Below are 12,347 nucleotides of genomic sequence, written 5' to 3' on the forward strand. Positions count from 1 at the left end.
TTATATATATATATATAGCTGTATAGAGGTATACAAGCATAGCACAAATTACAATACTACCTAGAACCCATTTCTCCACCCTAGCCAGCCTCGCGGCTGTCTAAGAACTCAGATGGAAGCTCTCTGGAATCTAATGGAAGTCTGACTTGAAAGGTTCAAATAGATATCTTATATAGCACCCACGTTTATCACGCATAAATAAGCGTGTTCATGGCCCTGAACCTGTGCAATTCACGATATGATTGGTTACTTTAAGCTAAATGATGCAATTAGAATAATTCCACTCACGTGTACTCTCAGGGTATTTTATAGACACCTGTTTTGGTTAAATAGCTCTTTTTATGTAACAATATGTCAATTACAGACTAAGTTGATTTAGTACAATTCCACATATGTGGGAATCTACCAACTTGCCAAAGATATTAATTAATGAAATATACTGCCATCATTAATTTCAAGAGCAAAAATTCTAGCAATATTATTACACGTTTGATTGGTTCATGAATGTAAACAGTTTATTGTGTTCTAGCCAATCCAAAGTCTTGTATGAAATGCACTTTATTGCTTCCAGTGCGGCAAAATATTGGGTCTCAGAATAGCTACGTATAGAAGGCTTACTGCCATGAACTTAAAGATTATGAACGAAATAAGAGGAAATATAAAAACCTACGGAGACTATGTACAGTTCAGTAGCAGTGTGTAAATGCCAGGTGAAGCACGGGGAAATTCTCTGCGGGTAAATTACTCAGCGTCCGTCAATATTTGCGTTTATTTTGAAAAAAATGTGTGAAAATCGCAGATTTTTGTGTGACTGCGACCTCTGTCTACAGGTCACAATTTTTATCCGATTTATGAAACTTGAAATATAGGTCTATCTCCCAACAATCTCATTTCCTTTCGATATTGGCATGTATCGAACCATAACTTCATGGATTATGGCCCCTGATTGTACGAAAAATCACGTTTTTAGGTTGTGGACACTCTAGAGGTCACAATTTTGATCCGATTGTGATGAAACTTGAAATGCATGTTTATAACCAAAAGATCTTGGTTCCTATATTCGCGCACATCGGAACATAACTTCCTGAATTATGGCCACTGATTGTACGAAAAATCGCGTTTTTAGTTTGTGGTGCCTCTAGAGGTCACAATTTTTATCCATTTAAGAACAAAAAGGTGTGAATATATCACAGTTATACACTAATGATGGTTGAGTTTGAATTTCGTGAAAATCGGACAAAAACTGATCGACATAATGGCTGTCCCCTGTAGGCAAATAGTGTAAAAATATGGTATATCAATATACAGGTCACAATTCTATGGAATACAATTACTGCTTATTACTGGCCCCGGATTGGTCGAAAAATCGCATTTTAGCTTTTTGATTCTCCAGAGGTAAAAATGTTATTTCCGATTTTAAAAACCGTTTAGATATATCATCATTCCACCATAATGAAGGTTGAATTGGAATTTCGGGAAAATCGAAAATGAAACTGCCAAACAAAATTGCTGCTCTTTGTATGCAAATTGTGTATAAGTATGTAATACAAAAGTTATGGACCCTCTAAAGGTCACAATTTTCATCAAATTTTGATGAAACTTAAAAGATATCTTTATATTCAAAAAATCTGTCCCTTTTGATATTTGTGCATTTCAGACCATAACTTTCTGGATTATGGCCCCTGATTGTACAAAAAATAATTTTTGTTTTCTCCAGGTCCTCCAGTTTCCTCGCAAGCGAATTATTAAAATAAAATTGAACCATATGTTAGTCCCAAAATGACCTGGTTTGTGTCGAGTGGATGTTAAACCCCATTTCTCCCTCTCTCTTTATCTATAATCATCTTCCATAATGTCTCTTTAATAAATGTCTAGTTAATGATTATATAACATTTAAGGTCTAAAGAAAGACCTACAATAGGCAACTTTAGCTCTTTAAGGATAAACATTTTACATGGCCAATTAATGAGTCTAGTGTTTGGGACAGATAACTCTGATTCTAACTGATGGAGAGTGATGAAACTACGTGTATAGTTTCACTACCAGGTACTACAAAACCTTGACTGAGTTTGATCGTGAACATTTTATGACTATCTAAGTATAGATAATCAGTTTGATTGCAGCGTGATACTTTTGAAAAAGATAAATGTGCAATTTATAAATATGTGTCATCTATTTATTTTCGAATTTCGACAGGGGAGATAGCCTCACTGTTTGGTTTTTATAGGTCCGCATGATAATGTGGGTGTATATTGTTGTCGCCTCTGTCCATCCAACGACAATATACACTCTACATTTATCATCAGAGCGTTTTCAAATTTATATATGTTGTTTACATTGCAACAATGTACGGTAATAACAATGTCTAGAGTTGTGACCCGTGTTTCACTTTGTTGAACCTTGTGAAAGTTTGAACGACAAAAGATATCATCCGATCTGTATGAAATTTATATGCGTCATTTAAATTAGTGAAACCAAGAAGCAAATTGTATTTCAGCAATTTCTGTTAATTACTTCTAAAGTTATGGCCCTTGTTTATCTTTATTAGACCTTGTGAATGCTCAAACGACCAAAATTATCATCCGAACTGCATGAAATTTACATGCATCATTTAAATTTGAAACGAAGAAGCCAATTGAATTTCAGCAGTTTCCGTTAATTGCTATAGTAAAAGTTTAATTTCATCATTTACTTAGTTTATTGTGTAGCGCATTTCAGAATTATTTAAAAAAAAAAAAAAAGAAGTTTTAGTAAAAGCACTTTCAGATTAACGCATTTCAGAATTATTTAAAAAAAAAAAAGTTTTAGTAACAAATAACGTTAAAAAACACTTTCGGATTTCTGCAATTACGGAAACACCTGATAATTAAGGAGCTGAAATTATGATCCTTGTTTCACTTTGAACCTTGTGAACGCTCTAACGCCAAAAGTTATCATCTGATCTTTGTGAAATTTATATGCATTCTTTAAATTAGTGAAACGAAGAAGCCTATTGAATTTCAGCAGTTTCTGTTATTACTTCTAGAGTTAAGGTCTGTGGGTATTGCTTTATACAGTTATGCATTGTACATCTCTTTTATAATTTTACAGTAATATGATAAGCTGCATGTGTGACGTTGCCTTGTGGGACACCTATGGCGGAATACTAGTTAAGACAGCGTTCGTCGTGTCTCGCCGTTTGTCTGCCTTTATCGTATATATCATGTGTGTCATGAACTGTTTATAACTAGTAATCTGTTGGTCAGATGTTTCACATTATTAAAATATACTTTCTCATTTGATGACCATGTTATTGATGTTGTTTGTTCAGCCAAAACCCTCAAACAATGAAAATTATACCGTAACCTGATCTGTATGAAATTGTCTTGTACATGCACCCAATTATATACAAAATAATTTATTTTATTACTTCTAGAGTTAAGGCCCTTGTTTCAGTTTATAGAATCTTGTAAACCCTCAAACAATGAAAATTATAACCTGATTTGTATGAAATTGTCTTGTAAATGCCCCCTATTACCTACAAAAGAATAAATATGCGACATCCCTTGCCGACCTCATGGATGATTTAGCTGCTGTGGGTGTATGTTTCGTTGCTTGGCAACCCATCTTTATGCAAATCGTAGATGTGTTTATCAGGTTATTTATTACACGTTAACAGTCAAAAATTCTTTATCTAAGTTATGTAACCGGTTTTTAAAATAATTGGCAAACCCTTCTGAAATGCTCAATATTTGAACTGAGAATTTCAGACAAGTTACTTTACATTTAACCCCAGTGTTTTCAGTGGATACGCTCTGTAAACCTCATTCTATTCTTGTAATTCTCACAGGGATAAAATGCGGTTAATAATATCTATCCTGCCTTTAAAAAAAGTACTTGTTTTTATATTTACAGGTAGATGAATTACAATTAACAGATAGGGTAAAAGAGAAGATTTTAGAAGATTTGTTGATAGGAATTCAAGAACAGGTAAAATTTTACATAAAACACTGATAGATCTAAAAAGGACACAGTAAAACAAACATCTCTGACTTGAACTTACCATTCATTGTAAAATTAGTATTTAAAACCCAAATTACTTTCTTTCAATTAACTGTAAACCTAGAAGCAGTAGATGATATCTGCTAGTATCCAAATATATGGTAATTCTATGTGCATCATTACAGTTTAGTGGTGATTTATCAGTATTAAATATGAAGTTAGCATCTGTTTCCAGTGCTTTATATTTCACCATTATTAGAAATAATACTAGGTATGTATACAACCCTACTAATTAATTGTCCCCCACCTTTCGAAGAATAAAAACTTGTAATAAAAACTCTTGTTATACACCATCTAAGGTTAAAACCATGCTTTTACAGGGGAGTAAACCAAGTTAAATAAACTTCCCGACTATCGTCGGGTGCCGCTCTGACAGACTATAAAACTATCCCGACAATCGTCAGGTTTAGCTCAGGAAGGGTTAAGTGAGGGTGATGAAACTTAGTGTATAATTTCATTACATCAGTACCTTGACTAAGTTCGATAATGAGCATGTTCTGCTCAGGGTAAGCAGAGCGATAAGCAATTTGATTGGTCGAGACTTTGGAACACAATAACTCCCATTCTAATTGAGTTAGAATGTTCAAACTTGGTGTAGGTGTTTATTAGGTCAATGCCTTGATGGAGTTCGAATGTGAGCATTTTCTGCTTAGGATAAGCAGAGATAAGTAATTTGATTGGTTGATGCTTTGGGGCACAATAACTTTGTTTATAATTAAGTGAGAGTGATGAAACTCCGAGTATAGATTCATTATATCATTACCTTGACTAAGTTCGATGGTGAGAATTTTCTGCATTGAAGCTGACAATGACTTCTGGTGACCTAATTCTGGCCTCTGTCTGACAGTCAAAATTTGAAACAGAAACCTTGTGCTATACATCTAAAAAGTCATTCATTAAATGTGACCCAATTATTTTTTTGTAGTTCTATATTAAAACCAAGGGCTACTCTACAGAAATTACAGAATATAATTCTACAGACATGTGCCAATAGTCAGATGTTGATACCCTCTGTACAGATTGGTCTACTAGCTTCCATAACATCCATTTTACAATCAACTTATAAACAAGATTCTCACAGTATGAATAACTTTCTTTCTAATTTGACATTAGGTACTTGTAGAGGGTGTAAACTCCAAATTGAGAGAATTGCATTCGAGTAACAAGAAATCATGTTTTATGTTTCATCTTTGGTGAATGGTGGAGATATTTTCTTATTCATTTCAACACCTTTTGTCTAATTTTTATTTGATTAAAACTGTGTTTCTTAAGTTTGAATACAGTAACACCATGTGTTTTTGGATAATCGTCATCCTTTTTTTAACCTGTTTTTATAGATCAATAAAGTATATTAATTGTCAAAGAACTTTATCTAAAAACATTGTGTGTGCCTCTATTGGAAGTGATAGTTAAATTAGAAATATATACCAAAATTTCAAATTAGAAATATATACCAAAATTTCGTTTTTTTGTGTGTTTACTACATCTTGTCTGTTTTGGGCTTATTCAGTGATACACATTTTGTTTTTTTGTCTCTTCTTTATAACATATTCAAAATCTTAAAAGGAACATTATGTTTACACAATGTATATCATTCAAATTCTCATTCATTAATAGATATACCTCTTGACAACCTGTCAGCACTACTACCAACAGTCTGTGCAGTCCTACTACAGAGTACTCGCCAGCTTCCTGGTTTAAAGGAACTGATTCATAAGTCTCAACAAACCTTATCACAAGACAAGATGTCTGACATAGTTGTTGTGGAAACAGATATTGATTCCAAATTAAAAGTAAGTATAAAAATCAATGGATCTTTTACATGAAATTATGAAAAAGAGGATCTCGATTTTGATGAAACTTAAAATGTATGTTTATAACCCAAAGATCTTGGCTCCTTTCGATAGTGGCATATATCGGACTGCAACTTCCAGGATTATATCCCCTGACTGTACAAAAAATCACATTTTTAGCTTGTGGTCCCTCTGGAGGCTCATGTCATACCAAATGTCATGGATAGAAATATTTATTGTAAATATCTTCCTGTACAACGGTTTATAATGGTCATTGTCTGGGTATTAGAAGGTCTAAAGGCCTACAATACATAACACTCAGAACTATGATATATGGAAAGTATTCACTCTTGTGTAGTTTTGGGGTTATGATTATTTGTAAAAAGATATAACCAATAAGCTCATATCTGTTTAGTTCATAAAACATCACATCTTTTAAAAATATACATCATGTTTTATAAATTTTCAAAACACACACATCAATTGTCTGTTATTAAGTATACCATAAAACAATAAAATTCAAGCGAGTTCATATTGAAGCATATGGCATGACCCAGCTTGTTTAAATCGATTTTCTTGCACAATATCCCATGTATTGTCCCTATGGATAGGCTTGTTAAGCATATTATACATGTATGGGTTATGTTAGCAAATCCAAGAAAAACTAAAACTTATGTTTCTTTGATTGAGTGTGAGGGTTTGATTTATGTAAAAATGTACTTATTAATTATTGTTATCAAATAATTTAAATATTCTTACCTATAAAATGCATGTTTTCAGTCCATATTATACTAATAAGTAATTTATCAGGCATTTACATAAATACAACTTCAAAGATAAATAACTACAGCAACGATAAAACATTAACCAATATAAAATATAAAACAAACATTAAAAACAGAAACATGATTTAATATAAATTACAAACATAGTAATAGTTTGACACAAACAAAACTAGCGTCGTATTGAATCAGTTATATATTGCATGAAGCCGACTTAAAATTATGTACAGACATTCAGTAGAGCTTTATAGTAGAACTACAGACAATATTAATTTTACTCAAGTCATGAATGCACTTTGTATGGTGGGAAATAAAACTACAATACCATTGTTTTGTAATTTTGTGATTAGTTATCTTTCTATTGGTCAACTTAAATTTTCAAGAGTATACACTAGCCAATTAGTACCAAGAATTGCATATTTTAATCTAATACTTTTATTTAAAAGTGAAAGTAATCAAGTTTAGGAAACTTCCATTTGATGGTACTTGAAACCCTACATATCTCGATCTATCACTGTGATTGAGAGATACAAGGAAGACTCACGCTGACCACTCATGGCCTCCCTTTCTGTCTAGAAAGCCGTACATGCATAGGATCGGGTGTAACTAGCATCCATAGCGGGGACAGATCACCTCATACATCATACACCCGCCAAATGACTGGGTGATCAGAATCCCTAAGATGCGACTCACTGAACATATACGTGGAATCTTAACCCCCGGATTTCACATACCATAAAATTCTTAAATTAATCAATGTTAATTATACAAGACTGAGTTTGCATTCAAAATCTAAAATGGTAAATAGCGTAATCTAAAATAGTATATATAGACATAATGTATTTAAGCTTATGTTTTCCTAAATTTTAAATAGGCCAATAGAGATTTCAATTTTTAAAAGTTAAAGATTATTGAGACTATATAAATTTGAGTAGGCCTATTGTGAATTCAGTTTTTACAAGTTAAAAGAGATTATTAAAGGAGCTAATTGGGTCGCCACGTAAGTTTATATAATAATGTAATATGAATGTATATAATCAATTTTGTTTTTACTGTTATTTCTAATCAGTTATGTTCAGCGAAATATGCGAAGAGTCCAAATTGAATAACCGTCTTTGGCATCTGGTTATTCCAGTTTATACCGGTGGTATTCTCATGTAGGATATGTTTAGCCTCGTTCATCAAGTTGCTTCATTACAAATGGCACACGAATGCATTCTGGCACGCGATGCTTGTGTCAATTTAAAAAAATTCATTTTGTCTTAAATATTGGATATTGGAAGTCCATCTTTCACGGTAAGATAACAACATCAATGTTGATTTAAATTAACCAATAAGTTAGCGACTTGCCTCTTTTAAGCCTATATAAATTTTGAGTCAGTCAGCTTGCTACACAGTGATTTCAATTTTACTGATAAAAAGATTATTGAACCTATATAAGTTTGAGTAGGCCTATATAGGCCTAGTGATTTCAATTTTATAAGATTATTGAGCCTATATGAATTTTGAGTAGGGTGAGTTCAATTTTTACAAGTTAAAAGATTATTGAGTCTATATAAACTTACTTTTTTTTCATAAGTTACATTGATTGTTCTCTATATCTATGCCCTTCTCTTGGTTATTGTTTTCATTGAAAGTAAAGTTTAGGGTTTTACTTTTGCGTGTATGTGTAGGGACATTATCTTTTTAATTCTTGACCAGTTACAAATAAAGGGTGGGTCTTTTGATTTATTTTTAAATTTTTTGTGAAGTTTTTTCTGGGGACCCAAAATGTGTCTGTTGTTGCTAAAAGAATTGTTTATCTCATACAATTAAGGGCCTACTAAACATAGAAGACATGGGTTTGAATTGATAATGTTATTTTGACTAAGACATTGACAAGTGTTTATTAATAAGTTGGACAAAGCAAACAACATCTACCTTGACATAGCTTTCAATGTTTCCTCTTTGCTTAGACTATTTTTCAACCTTTTCTTTTTCATTAAAAACAAAAAGCATCTTTTCATTACACAGATGACTAGGCAAATGACAAGCTAGCAGACGTCATCTGTTGAATTTAAAGGGGAGATAACTCTATTTGGTGTCTGATTATTTTGGTATTTTAAAAATGATTTTCTCACCACAGTGTGTATTTAAAACCTTTAGAAGGTCGTATTTTATCCTCTGCTTTGGAATGTAATAAAAAACATGTTTTGATTTATATGTATATTCATGGTAAAAATTGTTCTAGGCCTAAAGGTCAAATGAATGAAAATAATTTTCATATAACCATTATAAATATTTAGACTTACAGATCAAATCAAATAAATTGAATTGGGGTGGTTAATCAGATTTTAAGAATATTAGTTCAGGAAAAAGATGATTTATTGTCACAAATAGCATTAATTAAAGGAGCTAAATCGCTATTCTTTGGCACCTAGAAATGGACACAAATGGGTCACCATGCATATAATAATGTATTACAAATGTATATAAACTGATTTACATTTAATCGTTTATATTTTTACTGTAATTTCTAATCAGTTATGTTCGACGAAATACATGAAGAGTCCAAATTGATTGGCAGTCTGTGGCGTCTGGTTATTTCAGTCTACACTGGTAGTTTTCTCCTGTGGGATATGTTTAGCCTTATTCATCAAGTCACTTTATTACAAATGGTGCTCGAAAGCATTCTGGCACTCGATTCGTGTGCCAATTTTTAAATTTACATTTTGTAAATATGAATTATTGATTTAAATTGACCAATAAGTCATGTTGGCAATGTAGAAGACTGTGGATGATATTGAGTTAGTGACTTGCCTCCTTTAAAATGGCTGGACGTCTTTGATTTAAATTAAAGATTAAATTATGTATTTCATTGGATTTTTATGTTTTGTCTTTCTTAAAATTTTTACATCTCCACATAGAGCTAGTGTTGATATATAACTGATTATGTGTCCACAGTAAGCTAAAAATTTAAACTACAAGTCGAAAAATACCTGACTTGTGCTTAAATCTTTTGATATAGAGATTTAATCATAAATGCTTTTGTGTTAAAAATTTTATAGACATTTATTAATGTGGGCGTATCTTTCTTGGCAACCTCTTGTTAAACATATAATTTTTATATAGTTACAGATAACATGTTGCTGTTTATTAGAAGAGTTAATTCGATGCATCGGAGATTCAACAATATGGCTAACCATTTTACAACAGAACTCTATTCTACCTACTTTACTTATCTCTATGGAAACTTATATTAAGGTAAGAAATATCCAATTCTAAAAGGTACATATTTCTATCAAAATGAATTATTGATTATCTATCTGTATATTTGTTTTGAAGTCATGTGGGTTGAGGTCTGATCACAATAATGTATATCTTGGACCCTGTCATTGAGGTGGTTTACATCAAGATCTGAGCTAACACAAATGCAGTCCAATTTCTTTGGTTTCTACGTAATATTTGTATTAAAAGGCATTTTTGTAGAAACTTGTTGATGTTAACAACTGAAATGACAATCAAATGTGTTATGTGGTGACATTTACTGGATAATTAGCAGTTATTTGTCGAGCAGTTGCATTCTTTGGAATACCCTTCTTTTAGACAAACTAAGTAGAGTAGCCTATCACTTCAGTAACAGAAATTTGGTATAATAGAGGATATTTTCACTCATCTTCCTTGATTTATTGACAACTGATTTATTTGTTTAAGAACCACTCGCTGTCAAATAGTGTTTGTTATACGCCAAATGAAAATGTGGTCGTATATTGCCGCTGCATCCGTCCGTATGCATGTCCGTCATCCAAAATTTCTTGTGAACACCCTACATGCTACATTAATCATCTGATTGTTTACATTAGTGAGATGAAGAAGCCTATTGAATTTCAATATATTCCGTTGATTTTTTTCTGGAGTTATGACCCTTGTTTCACTTTGTTGCACCTTATGAATGCTCTAGCAACAAAAATTATCATCCAATCTGTATGAAATGTGTATGCATTATGTAAATTAGTGAAACAAGGAAGAAGCCTGTTGAATTTCAGCAATTTCCGTTAATTACTTCTAGAGTTATGGCTCTTGTTTCACTTTGTTCAACCGATCTGTATGAAATTTATATGCATCATTTGAATTAGTGAAACGAAGAAGCCTATTGGATTTAGTTAATTACTTCTAGAGTTAGCATCCGATCTGTGTGAAATTTATATGCATCATTTAAATTAGTGAAACGAAGAAGCCTATTGTATTTCAGTTAATTACTTCTAGAGTTATGGTCCTCGTTTCACTTTGTTGGCCCTTGTGAATGCTCAAACAATAAAATTCATCATCCGATCTGTTTGAAATTTATATGTATCGTTTAAATTAGTGACACAAAGAAACCTATTGAATATCAGAAGTTTCAGTCAATTACCGGTACTTCTAGAGTTATGACCCTTGTTTTATTTTGTTGAACCTTATGCCCATTCAAACGACAAAACTTATCCGATCTGTATGAAATTTATATGCATTATTTATATTAGTAAAACAGAAAAGCCTGTCAAATTTCAACAATTTCTGTAAATTACTTCCATTGTTAAGGCCCTTGTTTCAGTTTGTAGAACCTTTAGAACCTTCAAATGACGAAAATTATTATCTCATCTGTATGAAATTGTCTTGTAAATACCCCCAATGTGACAACCCTTGTCGACTGCTTGGACGATTTAGCTGCTGTGGGCGTATGTTTTGTTGCCTTGCAACCCCTCTTTTCAACTGCAGTTGACTAGGAAACAAACACATCTTTGATCACATTCACTATGTAAAATGTCATTAGTTAAAATATTATAATGCCATACCCCAACCATTATGTGAACTTTTAATGCAGAGATCTAATAAGTACACCAATATGGTTTAGCTATAAATAGTGGCAGCTGTCACAGATGAGGCAGGGTATACTTATAGTTTCTAACACAAGTAATACCATTTCTCAAAAATTTGGGTAATTCACAATATACATGTAGTGAACTAATTTTCATTGAACCTTTGTAAATTTAAGGCACATCAAATGCGAGCAAATTTGGTTATGTCTCTCTAATTTATGGCCACTGTGAGTGTTTTTGCTATTGAGACATTGTTGTGAAATCATCAAAACTTTGAGGAGTTTTGCTACTAATCAAATTCTAATGTACACCCTTGTTCAGTAATCTAAACTGGCACTTTTCTATTTTGTGCATTAATGTCTTGTATTAATGAAATAATTGCATGTGTGTGTAGTATATGGTATAGATACATGTATTAAAGGTAAAAAAAATGATGGAGTTTAATTATGACTGACATTTGTGTGTATTTCATTTCAGGCCCAACAAGGTTTAACATATGTTCATTCAGTGTTTCTGTTAATGTTAACTATTGCTGAAACAGAAAAGGTAGGGTTTGAATCATTTTACTTCTTTCTTGTAGTTGGAATCTTTTCAATTAAAGTCACACTTCCAGCCAGTTGCATATTCCTTGATAAATATTGATAATTTCCTCCTTGTTTGATTTTATTTTCAGCTATTCGTATGGAATGTTTGATACACAAAGGTTGTTCCCATTAATGACTTAGGCCTACATGCAATCAAATCACAACCCATTCTACGATTTTGCAATAGTTTGGTGAAATGTTTGTTTTCTATACAATTTAAAAGTTTACTTGAAATAAAGTTATTCGTCACAGCTTTTCTTTAGGCTATTTCTTTTTTTGTAGTCTGATAATCATATAGACTAATGTGTACAC

At 32.2% G+C, this 12,347-nt stretch overlaps 1 protein-coding gene across 2 annotated transcripts in view; it reads left to right on the forward strand.

Annotated features, from left to right (window-relative positions):
* LOC126808813 (nucleoporin NUP188) overlaps positions 1-12,347 on the forward strand; it is an 85,343-nt gene that overhangs the window by 63,893 nt on the left and 9,103 nt on the right. For both annotated transcript variants that reach the window (XM_050533786.2, XM_056101145.1), the window contains exons 37-42: positions 3,895-3,969; positions 4,167-4,252; positions 4,967-5,121; positions 5,659-5,834; positions 9,728-9,859; positions 11,929-11,997. In XM_050533786.2, the coding sequence (XP_050389743.1) occupies positions 3,895-3,969; positions 4,167-4,252; positions 4,967-5,121; positions 5,659-5,834; positions 9,728-9,859; positions 11,929-11,997 (693 nt within the window). The remainder of the gene's footprint in view (positions 1-3,894; positions 3,970-4,166; positions 4,253-4,966; positions 5,122-5,658; positions 5,835-9,727; positions 9,860-11,928; positions 11,998-12,347) is intronic.

This window comes from Patella vulgata, chromosome 1 (genome assembly GCF_932274485.2).
Source record: "Patella vulgata chromosome 1, xgPatVulg1.2, whole genome shotgun sequence".
Taxonomy (NCBI): domain Eukaryota; kingdom Metazoa; phylum Mollusca; class Gastropoda; family Patellidae; genus Patella; species Patella vulgata.